The sequence below is a fragment of the Tachypleus tridentatus genome, chromosome 1 (genome assembly GCF_004210375.1).
Source record: "Tachypleus tridentatus isolate NWPU-2018 chromosome 1, ASM421037v1, whole genome shotgun sequence".
NCBI lineage: Eukaryota > Metazoa > Arthropoda > Merostomata > Xiphosura > Limulidae > Tachypleus > Tachypleus tridentatus.
The window spans coordinates 120885275-120908993 of record NC_134825.1 but is presented as its reverse complement, the minus strand read 5'-3'; the positions used below and the strand labels follow the sequence as shown (position 1 = coordinate 120908993).

At 35.4% G+C, this 23719-nt stretch overlaps 1 protein-coding gene across 1 annotated transcript in view; it reads right to left on the bottom strand.

Annotated features, from left to right (window-relative positions):
• The window catches only part of LOC143222506 (nephrin-like), a 143601-nt gene that overhangs the window by 42438 nt on the left and 77444 nt on the right, over positions 1-23719 (bottom strand). Inside the window, exons 5-11 of the mRNA XM_076449111.1 lie at positions 18106-18258; positions 17620-17787; positions 15339-15629; positions 12447-12658; positions 10982-11066; positions 1747-1883; positions 360-513 (exon numbers count right to left, since the gene is read on the bottom strand). Coding sequence (XP_076305226.1) covers positions 360-513; positions 1747-1883; positions 10982-11066; positions 12447-12658; positions 15339-15629; positions 17620-17787; positions 18106-18258 — 1200 coding nt within the window. The remainder of the gene's footprint in view (positions 1-359; positions 514-1746; positions 1884-10981; positions 11067-12446; positions 12659-15338; positions 15630-17619; positions 17788-18105; positions 18259-23719) is intronic.

The window sequence follows — 23719 nt, the reverse complement described above, 5'->3', positions numbered from 1 at the left end:
CATTTTCAACGAATATTGGGACTGACCATCTCATTATAAGGCTCCACAGTTGAAAGGACGAACATATTAAGTAACAGTATTCAAAATCACAATGTACAGCCAAAAGTCGTACCGGATCACGATGACGAATTAATATTATTCACAAAATATTAAAACACAAAATACTATAGAACCTTGTGGTATTTGAAAACCTACAATATATTACCTTTCGGTTGTTCTTAATAATTATTTGTGCTTTCAAGTATTACAATCAATTCTAATTGTCCAAGATATGTTTACGGATGTTTCACTTTTCTGCTTGTATGCTTGGTACTCCTTAGAGGAAATTATGTTCAAATACTTTACTTTTCAACACTTACAATTGACGGATAACTGAATGCTAGCGATGAGAGGTTTAACTGTGGCAGAATTGGAGGCCTCGCATCGATAAACAGCGCCATTGTCTTCCCGTCTTGCTTTGATCATGAGTTCGCTAGAAATTCCACTTCCGGTAATTCGAGACTGAGTGCTGATCTGAAACAAATTACAGTAAAATTCTGCGTTAAGCTCCACGAGAATAAAACAATCAGTTCATGTTCTGACATCTCACCGATGTTACGTAAAGTGCAAAAAATTTCTAAATAAGGATTACTGATTTTCGGTGAAACTACATTTTTACAACATACACAAAACTATATCTCTGGCACGGTTCGCCATAGCTTTTAATCTGCACGTGTAAGTTATTATTCCTAATTATTTGAAGGAATAAAAAAAGAAACTGAACAGAAACTACTGTATACACACATATTCGTATTAAAGGCTTTTTAACTACACAAAGTGTAACCTTTTTTTTCTATAGATTCCTATGGACTGTTAAACCCCGTTCTTATATTAAATAATAAAGGAGTTCGTTGTTACAGAGCAAGTACAATATCAAAGTACACGTAACATGTTACTCTTGTATTGAAAATTTAAACATGAAAATACAGTTATATGTCCACTGAAATTATTATACCTACATATTATTTTGAGAAAATTCTAAGAATTCTAGTTTTTGCGTGTGTGTTCGTTAAATCACAAACAATGGTTCATGAAGACGGAACGGTACTTCAGTAATCCCCTCAAGGGCCGATAAAGAACAGTTGTGTGTTTGAATATCGGCTATTTTCATCGTGTATAGAAAAGTAATGCAATCTGAAACCGGGCACGTGACACTTTGCACTTCGATAGAAGAAAAAAAGTGCCAAGGGAAAAATACAATTGCTGAGTTTAAGTTTTTTTTTGTTTTATTTTTTTACTAACTGTAACCATGAGAAAGAGTCCATAAAAAATTGGACCATGCAGTTTCTTTACTTGGCTAGAATTTCGATATAATAACAAAGTTTGCTTCAAAAACGAATAATGATGCAGATTGTGGATAAGAAGATAGAAAACAGAGTTAAATTGCCTCCATTTTGCATCATATGACATCGACTGACTCTCGCTATATATCAGGCCATGCAAGTGAGTTCATAATTCTTCATAGATGCGAATGTCATTGGTTAAGAGAAAAGGAACTGATAAACGCAATTTCTGTAAAATATTGAATTTGCTGTTACTACGATTTCTGCTTTAAATTATGCATATAATATTCGGTTTTGATACTCTGAGATGATTAAGAAAACTGTAAGATACATACAGCGAGTGGACTAATGTTCCACATCATGATGGATTCCATGTCATACGACATATTCTACTTGAAATTTCAATATTAGAGAAAAAAATCACCTTTCTCTCTCCACGAAACCACTGTAGACGTGCTGGAGGATTACCTCCAAGAGAAATACAGTTAAACTTCTGAATGTTTCCTTCTAGGATAGGATTTCCTTCCTCGTACTCGAGAATGGCTGGTGGATCAGGTGGATCTGTTACAGTAAGACGTATCTTAACTTTTATTTGAAAACAAATAACACTCTACCTAATTTTTACAAACGCTTAAGGTTAAAAATTATTGTCGTTCTGAGGAACGAGTCCAGTTCGTTTCGTATAGAAAATTAAGGAAACGTTACAGTAAGGCGGTGCTGTAACATGTTTACGTATTACACTTAAAAGGAGAAAAATAGTTACTGTTTACAACACAAAGATAGCTAACTATTAATATTTTCTTCTCCAATCAATTTTATATATATTCTGATATTGTCTTAAAACAAATGCCCCTCGCTAGTACAACGGTAAGTCTCCAGATTTACAACGCTAAAATCAGGGGTTCGATTCCCCTCGATTGGCTCCGCAGATAGCCCGATGTGGCTTTGCTAAAAGAAAACACACAAACACACTTAAAATAAATAATGAAACTATATTCTTCATTTAAGAAAACATCCAATCATTTTAGATCTTGTACTTTGAACGTCAATATTTATAAGTGAAAAAGAATTAGTGCTATTTTATTTACTTGAAGAGTGTGCTTGTAATTATATATTATTACATTAGTTTCAAGCTGTGAATATGAGGGAAAGGTTTCTGTCCAAAAAGGTCGATCATGAGTGTATTATTGTTCTTAAATATGAATATTGCTAATGTTTACGAGAAATTTGCTTTCGTGTTACAATTTCAGAAATAAAATACTCGACATTTCTTCAGATTTGAGAATAAAATGTTACTATTTATTGCTATTACCAAAGAAAAAATATAGATGCTAAAATATCTTCAAAATAAAAGCAACAGACAAGTAAAAATATTCAAGCTACAATTTCACTTAAGTCACGTAGATTTTTTTGCATAAAAAGACCAAAATACAATCTCGTAACTAGCGAACTAAATATCGTAATATATACGCACATCACAAATATATGTATAAATATAGTAATTTTGTTGAACTAAATATCGTAATATATACGTACATTACAAATATATGTATAAATATAGTAATATATACGTACATCACAAATATATGTATAAATATCGTAATATATACGTACATCACAAATATATGTATAAATATAGTAATATATACGTACATCACAAATATATGTATAAATATAGTAATATATACGTACATCACAAATATATGTATAAATATAGTAATATATATAAATATAAATATCGTAATTTTGTTGACGAGTTTAGACAAAATTTTCTTGGAAAACGAAAAAAAAAAAAGAATCAAGCGGGGGATTGGGAAGGGGGGAAAATGCCTTTTAGGACATTAAAAGAATTTCCAATAACCAAAACTTTGGTATACCTTAAATCAAGCATGACAAAGAAAGGAAAAGCAAATTTCACGTTGTTACTGAAAGTGAATGAATGGAATTATAAAAACTGTACAGCTCAATGTTTTGCATGCACCCCCTTTATATGAAGAAAATGTGTTTTCTTACGGTGTTTCTTTTGCTGTTTGGTTATTGATGACATGAAGATAAATTTTTTTCGAAAAAATATTATAGTCTAATTCAAAGTTAAGGTAAGGATTGTAGTTATGAAGGTGTCTTAATGGTGTTTAGAAACATGTTGTAAATAAAGATTACAGTTGGTACTTAACAAGTCTATCAAATTGTGTGTTTACATTTATTGCATAGAACAAAAATGCAATTTACAGTTCTTATAGCAAGAACAAAAGTATAAAATAGTTTGTTTCTTTGACAAATTTCGTGCTAAAGCACTTTAGAGGTACCTGCGCTAGCTGTTCCTACTCTGGAAATGATAGACTAATGCGAGGGCACGTGTGCGTGTGTGTGTTTTCTTATAGCAAAGCCACAACGGGCTATCTGTTGAGACCACCGTGAGGAATCGAACCCGTGATTTAAGCGTTGTAAACCTGAAGGTTTACCGCTGTACCAGCGGGGGACAAGAGAGGCGGTAGCGAAAATCACCCGCTGCTAACTTTTTCTATACTCTTTACCACTTAGTAGAGTGATTAGCTTTAGCTGTATACAGCAGAAAGAGCGACAATTCTAGAAGGCAGGTAGAAAGACAAAGATATATTACAGCATAACATACACAAATATCTGAGTTATTTTGGGAAATTTTCAAGGTAGAAGTTTGAAAACTGGCTACATTTAATATAGCTAATAATACCATCATTTTAATCTATAAACACATCATTATATATAATGTATTAAATTTATGACCTAGCTGCTAAAAGTACACTACAGTTAACAGTAAGTTATAGAAAGCTTCTGACATACGCTACTGTACTGGCATATTTTTATATGTGAGAACCCTTACGTAACACTTAGACCCAGATAAACACATGTTTCGTGACAATTTACCGATTATTCGACAATCCAATACACCAAGTATGTAACTTTGATTTGATGATTGTATCTCAGTTTTCCCAATGATAAAGATTCTTAGAACAAAAACGTTAAACGAGTTACATATACGAGTAGTTATATTTATTTATTTGTCTGAAGTTAAACACAAAGCTACACTATCTGTGTTCTGTCCTTCACGGGGTATCAAAACCCAGTTTCCAGTGTTGTGAGATTGTATTACTAGGGGGCGACAAAGAGTAAAACACCTTTATGAAGTCTCTAGTCCTCGCCATATAAGCGAAAAAAAGTCATACAACAAATTATAGGATAACACAGGGTTCGAAAACACTCATCATGCTAATTCTGTGTAATAGTCTTGTCAGTAAAATGGAGTTTATTGACTTCCTCCCAAAATAACTGTGATGAAGCCAGACATATGTAACAATCTTATTAACGTGATAACAAACAAAGGACTGAATGTCTAGAAGATAAAAGTTCACAGGATTTTAAACATGCCTAGAAACTGACATTTACAGTCGTGAGAAACAGATGTGTCTTTAGTCATGGTCTTGTAAGTCGACGTCCATGTACACTGATGTATGGTCCAATACTGAACTTATTGTCTTTCGTAGAACGGTTGCTTCAATGAAAACTGAACTATGACATAATAACATGTATTCGCAGCCACATGAATGTGTAGGAATTTGTTCAACAGCTGTCGAACATCATATAAAATGAATAATTCACAAAATATTATAAAAATTGTTTAATATTAATGAAGACAGTTTTGTAGAAGTAAATGTTTAATGTAAGACTCAATCAAATAACAAACGAATACCTTGATTGTTGTAGGCCTAATACGACATTTTAACATGGATGATAAGAAGTCAACTAAACTAAACAAAATAATATCTACAAGTTTGGTAATAATTTGGGTTTGTTTTACATTTTGCACAAAGCTACACGTTAGCCGTCCCTAATTTAGCAGTGTAAGACTAAATGGAAGGCAGCTAGTCATCACCACCCCCGCCAACTCTTGGGCTACTCTTTTACCAACGAAAAGTGGGATTGACCGTCACTTTATAATGCCTACACGGCTGAAAATGCGAGCATGTTTGGTGTGGCGGGGATTCAAACCCTCGACCCTCTGATTGAGAGTCAAGTGCCTTATCCACCTGGCCATGCCGGGCTGTTTAGAAAGACCAGTTATATCAATTGTGAATTTCATTTTGTCACCTTCCAACTGTTTTGCGGCAAGTCCTCTGGATTACAACGCTACAAATCGGGATTCCATAGCCTGTTGAATAACTGTGTGCTTAACAACTACAAAATCAATTTGTTTCGTTCTATGTTGAGTATCAACAAAGAAAAACTTATTAGTATGGCAATTACATATATGAAAAAATGATTAAACTTATATAAAGAAAATATTAAACTTCACTAATCGTGTTTCTAAATGATGACTTGTTGCAGATATTGACAGGAATAATCAAATATCAATACATCTAAAATGTATAACAGTACAAGAAATTTGTGGCAAGTGAAAATTAGAATAAATAAAGTATATAAAGGTGTGTGTTTTCTTATAACAAAGCCACATAGGGGTATTTGTTAAGCCGACCAAGGGGAATACCTCATTTTAGCGTTGTAAATCCATAGACATACCGCTGTACAAGCGCGGGGCGTATATAAAGGGCTTTGAGAGTTTTGATAATAATATGAATGATTGTAAGTCCTAATAACAAAGCAATTATTGTTGTTGTTTTTTTCTTTCTATATCTGAAATTCCATAATAGCTGTCGATTCTTTTAAATTCCATAATAGCTGCCGATTCTTTTAGTTTACCCATTTGGCCGCGAGGGTGCGTTTGACATCAATGAATGGAACTCAAACTCCTCCGTATCGCACAGATATTGCATAGAATATATTTCACATTCCTTTACCGAAGTTTAAAAATCTGTCAGTTAACGTGTTCAGTACACCTGTACTTGTATTGTTACACTTACACGAAAATGCTATTATTAGAATATCAAATACATTTTTGTTCTGGTTGTGTTACTTGTTGAAATACGTTAACACCAAATAATTTTCCACTGGACAAAAATCAGAAGCTCCCAAAGATAAAAGAGAAATGTAGGTTTGTAAAACAATATTCTCCATGGTACTGGGTTAGGCCAATTTTGATTTATTTTCTCCCACCTTTCGTCAGCAACCCTCAGAAATGCACAAGCCAAAGTTGGCTTTTTTTTTCTGATGGTGGACTGTGACGTTTGTGTACAGCTTTTTAAGAGTCCTTTATATACCGGCTCGGCATGGCCAAGCGTGTTAAGGCGTGCGACTCGTATTCTGAGGGTCGCGGGTTCGAATTCCCGTCGTACTAAACATGCTCGCCCTCCCAGCCGTGGGGTCGTTATAATGTGACGATCAATCCCACCATTCGTTGGTAAAAGAGTAGCCCAAGAGTTGGGGGTGAGTGGTGATGACTAGCTGCCTTCCCTCTAGTCTTACACTGCTTTGTAAATTACTGGTATGTTTCTGAATTTGTAATTATTTAGGCGAAGTGTTCCACTGGCATGCGTCACTTCATGTGGACCTCCATAATCATTAGTTATTTACTCACATCAATATTGATTTTTGGAATGTTGTTAATAAAAACGAAGGTGTACAACGAGCTAATGATGTTCTTCCGGATTAAAACCGGATGTTCAGCGTTATAAGCCCTCAGACTTATCACTGAGCCACCGGCTCTTATCTTTGAGATTAAAGATTTGAATACCTAGGTTTTTCGTTTGTTTTGAATTTCTCGCAAAGCTACACGAGGTCTAGCTGCACTAGCCTTCTCTAATTTTGCAATGTAAGACAAGAGGAAAGGCAGCTAGTCATCACCACCCACCACCAACTCTTGGGCTACTCTTTTACCAACGAACAATGGCACTGACCGTTACATTATAATGCTTCCACAGCTGAGAGGGCGAGCATGTTTTTTGTGACGGGAATTCGAACCCGCGACCCTCAGATTACGAGTCGAGTGCCTTATAACCACTTGGTCATGTCGGGCCTGAATACCAAGATAATTCATTTATGACACTTGGACTAACTGTTTAAGATTTCTCGACGGCGGCTTCTGCAGTTAAAAGATAACGCAGCCCCTGGCTAGAAATCTTTAAAACGAAAGCTAATAATTGAGTGTTTAAGACATCGAAAGAAATTCTCGTTTGAAACAACACTCTGTAAACAGTTGAATTCTTATACCCGAAACAACACTTTGTAAACAGTTGAATTCTTATACCCGAAACAACACTTTGTAAATAGTTGAATTCTTATACCCGAATGGAATCATCCAAGCTTTATTAAATAATATACATTTAAACATAATAAAAGTAAACCGTGATAGTTCACAATCTCTCACAATTCAAATATACTCTTCAAAAAAAGAAACGCAAAAGGCAAAATATGAGACAAATTGTTAACAAGTTTATTCCGGGTAGTTCTGTATGACATGCGAGAAACTTTGCACATTCACTGCTGAATATCCAAAGTCTGCAAAGGCGAAGTACACGCTCACTAGATGAAGTTTAATGTCACTCAACGTCAATAACGAGTATGCCCCCCGTGAGCATCAATAACTGCTTGGCATCTCCTGTCCATGGAAGCAATGAGATGACGAATCACATCCTGTGGAATGGCTGTCCACTCAGCCTGCAAAGCTGCTGCAAGCTGAGGTAGAGTCTGCGCTTGAGGTTGTCGCCGTCGCAGACGTCGGTCCAACTCGTCCCAAAGATGTTTGGTGGGGTTTAAATCTGGTGATCTGGAGGGCCAGGGAAGAACGTTGATGTTGTGGTGTCTCAAGAAGACAGTGGTGAGTCGGGCTGTGTGAGGACGGGCGTTGTCATGTTGAAAAACGTCGTTGACGTTCACCATGATGGGTTGCACATGGGCCCTAAGAATCTCGTCGACGGTTGCGTACGGTCTGATCGGAAATCCTACGTAGCCCTGGTATGGTTAAGGCAGTAGACGTCGCAGTGGTGGTCCTATCCCGAAGGTGACGTAACTGGATGTTGCGATCTTGTGCGGGCGTGATCACACGAGGTCTGCCAGATCGTGGACGGTCACGAGTTGATCCATGTTGTTGGTGACGATTCCATAGCCTTGTGATGGTGCTTGAGTGGACATTCACAGCTCTGGCAACATCTGATCGAGATTCGCCTGCTTCCAAGCGACCAATGGCGTTATTGCGTTGTGCTTCAATCAGTCTTGGCGTAACTGTATTGCGTGTCGGTGGCTTAACACTGAGCTATGGAAACCGAGAACCCGTCACTTTTATAGGGATTTTGCACACGTCGCACTTGCAAAACATGCAGATCTCTCAAACAAATTTATTGGACACGCATGCGTTTTGGCGAAAAATCCGATGTTTTCCTTCGTTTTCAAAGTGCACAACTTTTATTGTCATTTTGGTCTGACAATCAGTGCCTTAACACGTGTAACATCACATACTCTGAGCTTGTAACGTTATTACATATATTTCTCTTTAAAATAACAAAAATATCCCTTTTGCGTTTCTTGTTTTGAAGAGTATAAAAGAACGACATATGAAAGGTGCTTTTTAATCTCGAATGATAAATGTGTGGACCTCATAACTGCCTTATTGCTTCCCATATCTACGCAGTGCTTAGTGTATTAGTTATTCCGTGATGTGGTTACTGTTTTTTTTTTTTTTTTCCATTCTCAGAAAAAGGGCCTGGCATGGCCTAGCGAGTTAAGGCGTGCGCTTCGTAGTCTGAGGGTCGCGGGTTCGCGCCCGAGTCGCGCCAAACATGCTCGCCCTCCCAGCCGTGGGGGCGTTATAATGTGACGGTCAATCCCACCATTCGTTGGTAAAAGAGTAGCCCAAGAGTTGGCGGTGGGTGGTGATGACTAGCTGCCTTCTCTCTAGTCTTACACTGCTAAATTAGGGGCGCTAGCGCAGATAGCCCTCGAGTAGCTTTGCGAGAAATTAAAAAAACAAACCATTCTTTTTACCTTTCTCTGATGAAATAGTTTTTTTTTCTTTTCTTATGCGATATGCGATCTATATGAAGGAAACTATAAAAAGATTACTGTTTAAATTGTTTGTTTTGTTTTTGAATTTCGCCCAAAGCTACACGAAGGCTATCTGCGCTAGCCGTCCCTAATTTAGCAGTGTAAGACAAGAGGAAAGGCAACTAGTCACCATCACATACCGACAACTCTTGGGCTACTATTCTACCAACAAATAGTTAGATTGTCCGTAACATTATAACGCCCCTACAGCTGAAAGGGTGAGCATGTTTGGTGGGACGAAGACTCAAACTTGCTAATCTCGGATTTCGAGTCGAGCGCCTTAACCACCTGGTCATGCCGTTTTCATTGTATAACAATCTGAAATAGGTTATTTGTTTGTTTGTAATGAAGTAAAAATAAAAAGCTACACAATGGGTCAGTTTCTAGCATTGTACGTCCACAAATATTCCGCTGCGCCACTTGGTGAAGGAGACGGAATATAGTGTATAAAGCTTGTAAGAGAAAAACAACATAGAGGTTTCTAATGATAGAGGTTTCTAATCATAGAGGTTTCTCATCATAGAGGTTTCTAATCGTAATCAGGAAGTTTGAAATAAGCCAAACAAATAAATCTAATATTAATATGAGAGAAAATGTTTCGAACAATACAAAAAGCGTATTCAATATTCGTTCAAACTTGATTATGACGTCAAGTGGTATTGAGGATACGTTTATATAAGTTTATACCATAACACTGCTATATAGATATTTGACACTCCAATGATAATGCTGGCATTTCCTTTCACTTGTTCAAATAGAAATGTAGAAATGCGAAGTTATAGATGTCTATTTCACTGGTGATTTGTGTCAAAAATGTCGTTAACATTAAATTTTTCTTAGTAAGCGTACAGCTACTATAGCTTCTGTCTGTTCTTATGATGACAAAATATTATCATATATATTGAAATCCAGTCTCCATTGAAGCTGCTAAGAAGCTGTTATAGCGAAAGTTGTGAGTTATGTACAAAAATGATCTTAAAACGTGAGTCGTGGCTTTATTTTTGAAAGAGCTAGCTCATATTACATGCGTGATGTGTCAGAATAAGTAGAAATACTTAAAAATGAATTCTACTCACGGGAAGACATTATATATTAGAGAGTAATATGCCGAGGACCTATTGTTTTAATAACAATAAGTTATGTAAAGCTGAACGGAGTGTAATATGCTGAGAACCTATTGTTTTAATAACAATAAGTTATGTGAAGCTGAACGGAGTGTAATTTGCTGAGGACCTATTGTTTTAATAACAATAAGTTATCTGAAGCTGAAGGGAGTGTAATATGCTGAGGACCTATTTTATCGTTTTGCTTTTTTATTATTACACGTGTAATAATTAATATTCGTCGCGTGTTGTTATGTACTAATTGTATTAGGTAACATTGATTCTGGAAAAGCAAAATTATTTAAGGTAATCTCTCATTGTTTCAACCAACTTGTAAGATAAATTAGTATTTTAAACCATTTATGACCAGTTAAATCTCGAAAGAATACTTAGCTAGATACTATTTGATAGATCTGTTGTAGCTATTATTTAGCGTTGTAAATTGTAATATGATTCGATAATTTACTGAAATGTTTATAAATAAGGCAGTAGAAATATTACAAAACACAGTAGAAATATTCCAAAACATTACAAATATTCCAACAAAAACTAAAATATTATTGAGGAGTAAACAATTTTTCTTACATGAAATTTTTATTTTCAAACTTCCATTGGTGTATCCAATGACGTCATCTCCTGCTCGACAGACTACAGTCTTGGAATCTGCATCCTAAAGAACCAATAAGAACACAGGTTACGAAATTCATACCAATTAATTTTTGTCTATAAGTTTTCCAAACTATTGATTAATGATTTACTGAAGTTGAAAACATTCTGAAGGCTATAAGTACATCTCAAAATTAATTATGACTACAGTGAAGTACAATTAGTTCCCAGAAAATAAGTATTCGAACCAAGATGTCTAGGTAATGGTAGATATTCTTTGAGCTAAAGCACAAAGCCACAGAGTGTTTACATCGCGGGAATCCAACCTCGATTTTAACATTATAAGCCCTAACATTTACCTCTGTCAGAAATTCATAAAATAAATGTTAAGAACCAGTAATTATTTGTTTTTAAATTTCGCACAAAGCTACTCGAGAGCTATCTGCGCTAGTCGTCCCTAATTTAGCAGTGTAAGACTAGAGGGAAGGCAGCTAGTCATCACCACCCACCGCCAACGCTTGGGCTACTCTTTTACTAACGAATAGTGGGATTGACCTCACATTATAACGCCCCACGGCTGAAAGGGTGAGCTTGTTTGGTAGGACCGGGATTCGAAACTGCGACACTCGGGTTACGAGTCGAACGCCTTAACCCATCTGGCCATGTCGGGCTAGGAACCAGTAAACAAACTATTTAAAACGTCATTCATGCTCTGACAACCAGGACGGTTGATCATCAAAACAAAATGTTACTGTTAATATGGTATAATCTGAAATTTATTATATTTTCCATAGGGAAGCTGGGAAGGGATATCCAATACCATTCATCCAGAAGAAAAAATGTATTGGGTAATTAAACTACTTTTTATCAAGTATGCTGAATATGAGTAACGAGCTAGGATGCTTAAAATAATGAGAAGTGCTAGTTTTGGCAGTGTGACACATTCATCTAGGGTTACTGCCAGTTTCATGTGTTAGGCCTGAAATTATTAAATATACTACTGTCACATAATCCGTGATGACGAGAAAACCCACTTGTAGAGAAAATTATATATGTAAAAACGTCTGGTATGGGTAGAGAAAGCACTATGTAGAGGAGCGAACAACATAGTGCTTTCTCTACCCATACCAGCCGTTTCATTTACATATATAACTACTGACACAGTTTTATGTTACCATGAAAGTTGGCTTTTCCTCCTGTCTATAAGGGCTCAGCCTTAAGTTTGAGAGCTTATAATGCTAAACTTCGGAACGTGATCCATGCAGTAGGCACGAAGCAGTTAGTTAGCCTAAAGCCCTAATGTGATGCTTTGCCTTTAAAACAAAAAAAGTAAACGAAAACTTTCCAGTTTAAATAAAAGAAATACTAAGCTAAGGAAAGATAGTTCATTGAAAATTTGAAAGAAAAATGTGTTTTCTCATTTTTGGAGAGTTGGAGAATTTACCTGCCTGGTGAGAGAGATGGAGATCTTTGACTTGGTGATCCAACCATCAATGGTTTTGGTTGTGTACTCTTCTTCACCAGAAATATATCTCCCATTTACTCGCCACCTAACGCTGGGTGCAGGGTTACTAGGAGAGGTGGTGCACGTGACAATAATAACATCTCCTCTCCTACCTTCTGCTGGACCAGTTACGTAAACTCCCTCTGGTGGATCTGGAAATAAATTAGGAAAACAGTGATGTCTGAGGTTTAATTATGTCGAAATGCTTGTGACAAAAGCATGCATTAATAAATATATTTCTTGCAAGTCTGTTTAAAACAAATTTGAATTTTTGATTAAACATTCATTCAAATGTTCACTTATTGAAATGAATATAATTATTAGATGTCGAATTTGTAAAATTCTTTAGTCTATTTTACATAACATTTCATAGAATGTTTCTGACCTCTGAACATAAGTAAGCTAAAATTCCTAGCTAGTGTCAAATAAAAAAAACAAAAACGAAGTGATTTGTTATAATTAGCAGCTTATTTGTTTGTTCATGGAATGGGCTATCTGTGCTGTGCCTATCATAGGTATGGAAATATTAGTGGTTGAACTTACGTATAAAAATATATATCAACTTAAATAATACAGTGTGAAAACTAGTTATTAGATATAAAATAATAATGAATTATGATTATAATATGATTCCTGAGAGATAAAAATGTTTAAGTTTTTAACAACCAACGTTCTCCTCTTTCTTCTCTGAAGAAATTTTCGATTTTATGATAAATGATTGTAATTCCAGCCATATTTTATTTTTTCTTTCATGAAGTCTAGAATTCATAACATAACCTTTACCTCACTAACCTCCTTGAATATTTATAATTATATTCACAAATTAATTATTAATCAATGCCTACGCCACGCCAGGACTCATGTTCTAACCTCATTCGTTGTTAATGTTCACACAGACACGTCACAAACAGCAAAGTTGATAAACAAAAAAAAATTAAATAGGCACTAAAGTATATTAAAAATAACAAAAATCACATGGTTTAGCTCACCCAAAACAAAGGCAGCTTAACAGAATTTTTGAAGCACACGAAAGAATCTTTTTTTTTTTTATAATTATTCACCGTACGTTTTAGGCCCGGCATGGCCAAGCGTGTTAAGGCGTGCGACTTAATCTGAGGGTCGCGGATTGGAATCCCTTTCGCGCCAAACATGCTCGCCCTTTCAGCCGTGGAGGCGTTATAATGTGACGGTCAATCCCACTATTCGCTGGTAAAAGAGTAGCCCAAGAGTTGGCGTTGGGTGGTGATGACTAGCTGCCTTCCCTCAAGTCTTACACTGTTAAATTAGGGACGGCTTGCACAGATAGTCCTCGAGTAGCTTTGTACGAAATTCAAAAAAACAAACAAACAAACTACATTTTATTGACAAAACAAAATTACTTGAAATATAAGTGAAACCTATATTCATTAGGTTAACTAAGAGTTCTCGAAAAAATCCTTAGGCACGTTTTACTTTCATTTTATGTATGATACTAGCTTATCTTTAAGAGATAACGTGTAACTAGTACTGTGTAACTATTATTCATGTGACCCTTTGATTGAACGTAAAAGAATAATCAAAGCGTAACTTTATTTTTGTTTACTTTTGAACAAATTTGATTTAAGGTAAGCACATTGGATTTTTTTTTTTTTTTTTACTAAAAGGGTATTTCTGATAAATTCAATTTTTGATTTTAAGTAATGAGAAATTCTATACAGTGGAATACGTCGTGAAAGAAAAACAATACTTTAAGTTTACTGATTTTCTTTATAACGTACGACATCTCCTGCTGCATTGGTGTCATCGTACATGACATCACTGATATATCTTTTATCTATGAGCTTCAACCACAACGTATGTCATTGTTCCACATTATTACCCGCGTTCTTTTGCGCCTTTACCCTAGACAATGTGCATGGTATTCTAAATGTAACAGCTCACTGCGTTATTTATATTAAGTTGCAATTATTATGAGTTAGTTGGGATCAATTTTCCTTATCTTGGGACTCCACTTTATCCAACTGTATAGGTGCAATGGTTCCAACCACAAGAAGTGTATTTTTTCAATATCTAGAATAATTCCATGTTTAATTATTGTTTTAAATACAAACAACATTTATAATATTACATTTAAAAATGTCAAATGTCAAGATTTGCACACGTTCACCTTAATTGGCGAAAACAACATTCAAACTTAGGTGGTCGTCTTATCTCGTCTTCTAATCTTATAAAGACGTATAAAAGCAAAGGTATGTGGCAATCCCAAGCCTATTTTAGGCTGTAATACATCACAAACCGTATGTTTGATGGAAATGAATCCGTGCTGAAAGCTAAATAAAACATTACTTTCTTTGGGTATCGAAATCATGTACTTTGCTACCGACATCCTGGCTAAGCTGACTCCTCATTTGCGACATTGAAATGGAAAAAAATGAGTAGTCTTTTCATTTTTACCTCAATTTATAGGAGTCAACATGGGATTCTACACCGAATGTCATCTGAGTTTGGACAGTTTGTCACTACAACTTGTGCCAAAAGGTAGACAAAGGTACAACAAAGAACAAAATTATTTTAAAATACTACAAAAATAGAATCATGGTTTTATTGAATTTAGCTGTGTGGGAGACTTGTACAAATATATTATCAGCACTAGATTTTAGTAAGAAATTCAATTTATGGGTAACCGAGAGAAGCGTTTGAAAGAATCCGTATCGTTCATTATTACGTCATTAAGATGAATCTCGAAATCTTTAGTATTTCGTACATTATTTATATCAAAATATCTGAAAGGTATTCAACATTTGCTGAAGATCTTACTTGTAATTAAAATGAGTTGCGAGTACAGGAACTTACATTGGACGGATATGGTTATTGAAGCGGACAATGGCTTTTTTACTACTCTGCTACTAGCTTCACACCGATAGGTGGCGTTATTGTCGCCTGGAGTTGCAGTGAAGGTCAGCCTGCTTGCAGCCATGGTGTTGTTATAATTGTAGTTGCCATTCAATGACGTATTAAAACGAAACCAACGTAGCTGGGCGGGTGGATTTCCTCCTTCCGAAACGCACGTTAGAGAAACAATGTCACCTTTCCTAATTACGTCTTTTCTCGTATACCCAGTTATTACAGGTGTTTCGGGTGGATCTGAAATAAATAAAAATAATTTAGGTTATGTGATGCTATGCACGATCTTATGAATTGTTTTGATTTGGAACAAATGAAATATAAAGGGCTTGAACATAAAGACAGAAGTATCTTAAATGGTACGATGATGTATTTTCAAACAAATGCCACTAATGATAGTTCATCAAAATGAAAAACATTCGTGGATCTGTATTGTTTATACATATTATTTGGAACTAAAATCGTCTATAAATGACATTATGATAGACACTGAAAGAGATACACGTTAAACAAGTGTTTGTATGAAAATAATCAGATATTACAGTTCTAACGTTGCTTTTACTTGTAGTCTCAAATTTATATACCAATTTTTCGTTTTGAGCTATTTCTAAACGTTATACACAATCAGAAATAACTTATAATATTACATCTGAGACAAAATAAGACTTTCAGGATGATCTAATAGATCCACTCAGTCCATTATTGTGGAAATTACCCATATTATGGTGATTCATGTGGTCTTAAAAACAAATGATTGGTCACCTAGCCCCATGACAAATATGGTAGTCTTACACTATTGTTTCATTTGTCTTTGAAACGGATCACAGAGTTTAAGTTTGCTTCACATTGTACGTGAGCCACAGAAATACTTGAAGGAAACCATAAATGTGAAGAGGGCCCGGCATGGCCAGGTGGGTTAAGGCTTTCGACTCGTAATCTTAAGGTCGCGGGTTCGAATCCCGTCGCGCCAAATATGCTCGCCCTTTCAGCCTTGGGAGTGTTATAATCAGACGGTCAATCCCACTATTATTTGGTTAAAGAGTAGCCCAAGAGTTGGCGGTGGGTGGTGATGACTAGCTGCCTTCCCTCTAGTCTTACACTGCTAAATTAGGGACGGCTAGCGCAGATAGCTCTTGAGTAGCTTTGCGCGAAATTAAAAAAAAAAAATGAAGCGTTATCAGACGAGTCGAAGAAAGCCAGTTATAGTCGGTTGAAAATTGACTTAAATTATCCCAAAGTAACACGAGATATTTTAGCGGCAACAAGTCACTGTGTCCAATGTACCAGTGATTAGAATGATACTAAACAAAGCTAACCTATTTGTTTGATAGGCAATGAGACACATTCCGTCCAAAGTAAAGCAAAAAGTAGCTCTCCATCAGTGAACGCTAAGAGCACTTCTGGTGAGGCAACATGTGAAGTGTTATTTCTTTTTATAGATGAATCACATTTTCTCTTCTAGTCGGATGATACTTTGGAATTAGATCCATTTTATCTTCCATGCTGTAAATTCGCGTGTTTGGTGCTGGTGGAAGTTGGTATGACAAGGAATAAGGATTGGTGTAAGTACGATAGAATGACGCCATTACCTCCATATCTAATACGGACCATATCTTACACTCTATCGCGGTATCTTATACAGTACAATTAGCTCTGACTTCATCTTGAAGCATGATAATGGCCGTTTTTAGTTTCACAAATTAGTCAGTAAATTATTGTAGGAAATGTGATTTATTCGAATAAAATGAAATGTATGCCTAGTAGAATTTAACCCTATAAAGTATATATACATAAGACACTCATGGGAGAAACCTTACATCCTGTAAAGTAGCTCCAGGTCTAAAGAGGTTTTAAAACGAGTGTCTGAAGATTATACAGAGCGTTATTAACACTACGTTTATAAGCATACACTATTGGTGCTTAAAGTTCCTAGCTGTTTGTTGGAACCGTACATCATGTTTGAATTACTTTAATGATATGAATCTCCCCTTATTAAATCTTTATTCGTAATTATAGGCTGAAAACAAGTCATTTGTATTTCGAAAGACGTGAATAGTCATAATGTGACTACACTGATAAATATTAACCGTAATAAATTTTATTATTATGGATTCTAATTACTTTTAAGTTTTAAAGAGTGTATTTTTAAAAAAAATACTGCGACTATTTAGTATTTGTTATCAGTATATAATATGCATACAGAGGTAAATATCTCTTAGAAAATACTTACAAAGGACACTTATGGTGACAGAAGTTTTCCATGCTTGTGGCATGGCAGGATGGACGGCTTCACAAGTATAGATGGCGCCATTGTCGTCCAAAGTAGGGTATATTAAAATCGTACTTACTGTTGTGAAAAGTTTATTTTCTTCCTGTCTAATAACTGTATCTTCTGATTCTAGAAAAAAAAACAAAAAAAACTTCATTTTTTTTCAACGAAAATAAAATAAATATAAACAAAACAAAACGCGACTGATTTCGCTTTTCCTCACACTCGATTTAGTACGTTTCTGGTTTTCTACTTAAAACTACAGTAATATTTAGCACATTGCTTCCCAAAAAAAAATAAACTCATAAATGAATTATTACTCAAGTTTCTAAAGAAACGTAATAGAATTTCCCTAACTACTGGATAAGAAACGCGATGATTACAGACGTATCAGTTTGATAATAAGTGTTCCACAAGAAGAAAGAAAAATGTTACATGTCTACCCACCTGTTAATAACTGAACATTGTTTCTGTACCACTTAAGTTGAACGCTTGGCTTGCTTCCTTGAGAGCTGCAGCCCATATTGATTCTTTCACCTTTATGGACTTTGATAGTTTCGTGAGTTGCTCTACCATTTATCGTGAGCTGGTCCGGAGGAACTATTCGATATGAAATACCTTGATATTCGTTGATAAGTTAAATAATAATATATACTGAATTCATTGCAATCCACATTTCCGTAAAACGTAGCCTAAACTTACGGTTTAGTTAGTCCACAATTTCCCTTTAAGCGTGTTGTTTCAAGACATGTCAGAATTCACAGTTCTGTGATGCGAATATTTTTTTTCAGTACTTCAGATCACGATGCAGTAAAATACAGCAGCGTAATTTTCTTGAATTACATAAATTGAAAACAGAACCGTAAAATTCGACGAGTTTAAAAGATAGTCTAACGTTAAAACAAAGCAGCGAATAAAAGTGTGAAAACTCCGAGTTGAACTCGACGTATAATGTGTGTGCGAAAAACGTTAGTGTTATATCGTCTGAACTACTTTATCCATATAAATTAACATATAACTATACTTGCTTTTCAAACTCTTGTGACTACTGAAGAATCTAGAATTATATTTTGTGCTCAGGATATGTAGGTCATATATACAAAACTCCTTCATTTCTTAACATATAATATAATAGAATAATGTCTACCACTAATATATCTATTATTTTGTATTGGTTGTATACAAAACTCCCACATTTGTTAACACATCATACAATAGAATAATGTCCACCACTAATATAACTATTCAATTGTACTGGTTATATATATATATAAAATTCCCACATTTCTTAACACTTTAAACAGGATATTTTTTTCAGTGAGTGAAAGGAAACAGCAGATAATTTTTTTCCTGCGTGCTTTGCAAAAAATATTCATTGCTAATTTTTAATACAAACGATGGTCAGAAATCTATTGATACACTATTGCCTCAGTAAGTTTCATTGACGTCTTATTAAAAGCATCACATTTCCGAAGTTAGCATTCAAAATAAATACTGAATACTATATATGTGTATGTTTGGTACCAATAATTAAATATAAGAAATATTCTTACCAAACCTGATTACAAACTTTTCAGATAAAAATTGAACGTATAATTTCTTATTTCATATACTAACTATGCGAGTTGTTGACATATCTCTAGCATTGGTAGTCTCTTCCTTTTTCGTCTTCAAAACAAAAGATGTATAACTGTAATCCCAAAAATATATTAAGAGTTAAATGTCTATAATATGAGTAATATTTTGTATGCAATTAATAGATCGAAATGCTCCACATCGCAATAGAAAGAGAGAGACTGTTATTACTGTAGGCCTTCAGACCGTTGTTACACTTTTTGTCAATATGTGAGAAAGAGAAATAATAGAACTTTACTGTAGGCCTTCAGACCGTTGTTACACTTTGTGTCAATATGTGAGAAAGAGAAATAATAGAACTTTACTGTAGACCTTCAGACCGTTGTTACATTTTGTGTCAATATGTGAGAAATAGAAATAATAGAACTTTACTGTAGGCCTTCAGACCGTTGTTACATTTTGTGTCAATATGTGAGAAATAGAAATAATAGAACTATACTGTAGGCCTTCAGACCGTTGTTACACTTTGTGTCAATATGCGAGAAAGAGAAATAATAGAACTTTACTGTAGGCCTCCAGACCGTTGTTACACTTTGTGTCAATATGTGAGAAAGAGAAATAATAGAACTTTACCGTAGGCCTTCAGACCGTTGTTACACTTTGTGTCAATATGCGAGAAAGAGAAATAATAGAACTTTACCGTAGGCCTTCAGACCATTGTTACATTTTGTGTCAATATGTGAGAAAGAGAAATAATAGAACTTTACTGTAGGCCTTCAGACCGTTGTTACACTTTGTGTCAATATGTGAGAAAGAGAAACACTAGATTATTACTGTAGGCCTTCAGACCGTTGTTACATTTTGTGTCAATATGTGAGAAAGAGAAATAATAGAACTTTACTGCAGGCCTTCAGACCGTTGTTACACTTTGTGTCAATATGTGAGAAAGAGAAACACTAGATTATTACTGTAGGCCTTCAGACCGTTGTTACATTTTGTGTCAATATGTGAGAAAGAGAAATAATAGAACTTTACTGTAGGCCTTCAGACCGTTGTTACACTTTGTGTCAATATGTGAGAAAGAGAAACACTAGATTATTATTGTAGGCCTTCAGACCGTTGTTACATTTTGTGTCAATATGTGAGAAAGAGAAATAATAGAAATTTACTGTAGGCCTTCAGACCGTTGTTACACTTTGTGTCAATATGTGAGAAAGAGAAACACTAGATTATTACTGTAGGCCTTCAGACCGTTGTTACATTTTGTGTCAATATGTGAGAAAGAGAAATAATAGAACTTTACTGCAGGCCTTCAGACCGTTGTTACACTTTGTGTCAATATGTGAGAAAGAGAAACACTAGATTATTACTGTAGGCCTTCAGACCGTTGTTACATTTTGTGTCAATATGTGAGAAAGAGAAATAATAGAACTTTACTGTAGGCCTTCAGACCGTTGTTACACTTTGTGTCAATATGTGAGAAAGAGAAACACTAGATTATTACTGTAGGCCTTCAGACCGTTGTTACATTTTATGTCAATATGTGAGAAAGAGAAATAATAGAACTTTACTGTAGGCCTTCATACCGCTGTCACACTTCATGTCAATATGTTCTAGAAGAAGCTTTTGGCGTTAGGCATTCTGACTCTGTTTGGAGAGAAATTTCTTGTTAAATTATTAGTTAGCAATGAGAGATTATATACAACAGTTGTTGTCGAAATAAACAGCACCTCACTCTTGAATCCCCTAGAGAAATAACGAAGAAAAATTAGTATGAAATAACATTGAGTTCCAATCTCTGTTATGTTGAAGCGTATACTTCTATGTTATCGGTTTGTCAATATCAATGTTTCTGGAATAAACAGTTTCCTTTTGAATTTTAATTAGAAATACTTTATATATGTACATATAATACGCCCCTTTATATCTTTGACCACCAATGATTTTCATATATTTATGTTTATTCAAATACTTATATTTATTTATTTTTATATGAAGCAGATTCTAATCAAAATATTATCTTTCAAAAGTTGTAAGCATGTAAAGAATGCTATATTTTTTTAACATACAGCAAGAACTGGTGCGGAATATTTCCTAAGTTTGTTTGTTTGTTCTTGAATTTTGCCTAAAGCTACAAGAGGGCTATCTGAGCTAGCCGTCCCTAATTTAGCAGTGTAAGACTAGAGGGAAGGCAGCTGGTCATCATCACCTATTGCCAAGTCTTGTCTACACTTTTACGTGCAAATAGTTGGATTCACCATCACATTTATACCGCCCCCTAGGCTGAAAAAAGTGGCATGTTTGGTGTGAAGTGGATTCGAACATGTGACCCTCGGATTACGAGTCGAGTGCCTTAACCATATGGCCATGCAGGGCCTTATTTAATAAGTTCCGGTTCGATGTTCGTTACTGTTTTACGTATTTTATTACACCGGTGTTATCCATAAATAACAATGTATCTACTTTACAGTACGTTGTAGTTCACAGCAGTTACTAGAATTATGTGACAAAATATTAGCTTGATCATAATTATGCATTTTAGGTAACTAGTCTTCTGCTAAATTTAGTATAAAAGCTTTTTTTTTTTCCTTCCAAAAGAAACAACAACCTCAATTTTAAATAAAGCTAGAAATAAAGAGTACATTTGTGTGAATTGGTTTGGTTCGTTTTGAATTTCTTGAAAAGCTACACGAGGAGCATCTGCGCTAGCCGTCCCTAGTTTAGTAGTGTAAGACTAGAGGGAAGGCAGTTAGTTATCACGACCCTCCCCAAACTCTTGGGCTACTCTTTTACCAACGAATAGTGGAATTGACCGTCCCATTATATCGCTTCCACGGCTGAATGGGCAAGCATTTTAGGGTGACGGGGATTCGAACTTGCGACCCTCTGATTACGCGTCGGGTGCCTTAACCACTTGGTCATGCCGGGGCCCATTTGTTTGGATGTACAAGTAGAATTTTGTAGCGAAAGTCCTGGTTTACGTAACCACATTAAAAATATACCTTCAACTCAATAATATAATGCTTATTACTCGAACATTCAGAATAACTTTTATTAGACAGAGGCCTATCGACATTTGAAGCGTAAAGCCAGCTGTCAAGAATTATTAAAATAAAATAAAACTCTTTCAGCTAAACTCAAATTTTCTTTCTTTATTCGTTAATGTTTGTTATACCGAATTTCGGTTCAAAGATACGTCGTTATTTGAACCAATTTTACGAAAAAATATCTATTTCTTCAACTCAAACTCACGGGAATTGTTTTCACATAGTTTTACCGAAGACATATAATGTATCGAATGTATAGCTGGCCTATAACTCTCATTGCAATGTCATACAATTCCATCATGTAGTCTTCCAGGCTTTTATTTCGTTATATATATACTATCATTATACGCCATGATCTCGACCTTCAATCTGCAATATAGTGACGGACTGACCCCAGGGTGCTACATATTACTTCTGTCTCAACGAATTCACGTCCTAGAAGCCTTTCAACAAAGGCTACCCAATAATAATCGTTGATCGATGTCTCACAGTTAACATGAAGTGGCTGATAAAGTGACTCGACAAAAATCAGTGATCGTTAAATATTCGTCGATTTTCAGATTCAGATATGTTTCGTTTCTGATTTTCATGATTCTCACACGATAATTTTTTATTCTCTAATAAATTCAGTTTCTTTAGGGGTAAAAAAAAAAGTTTGTTTGTCTTTCCTTATCTGTAATTGCTGTTTGGGACGCACTCGAATCGTAATCCGAGGGTCGCGGGTTCGAATCTCCTTCACATCAAATATGCTCGTCTTTTAATCCGTGGGGACGTTACAAAGTTACGATCAATCCCACTATTCGTTGGTAAAAAAGTAGCCCAAGAGTTGGCGGTGGGTGGTGATGACTAGCTGCCTTCCATCTAGTCTTACACTGCTAAATTAGGGAGGGTTAGCGTAGACTTCCCTTGTGTAGCTTTGCGCGAAACTCAGAACAAACCAAACCTGATCAGAACAGACACACTGAATATTTTGAAACCTCTTTAAAAAAGAAAAAGAAAGGATAAAAAGGCTTGTTTGTTTAATTTTTGAATTTCGCGCATAGCTACACGAGGGTTATCTGCGCTAGCCGTCCCTAATTAAGCAGTGTAAGACTAGAAGGAAGGCAGCTAGTTATCACCGCGAACTGTTGGGCTGCTCTTTTACCAACGAGTAGTTGGATTGACCGTCACTTTATAATGTCCCCACGGCTGAAAAGGCGAGCATATTTGGTGTGACGGGGATTCAAACCCGCGACCCTTGGATTACGAAACGAGTGCCTTAACCACCTGGCCATGCCAGGGCCTATTAATTACCGTATTCACAACGAAGGATAAAAAAACAGACATAATAGAACTGTTACCTTAATAAAAGGTGGACTGAATTAGTATGTAAGACATCATTTTATCTTCAATATTGTGTGAAACTAATGCGTCATTAAAACTCAAGGATGCAGTGTTGA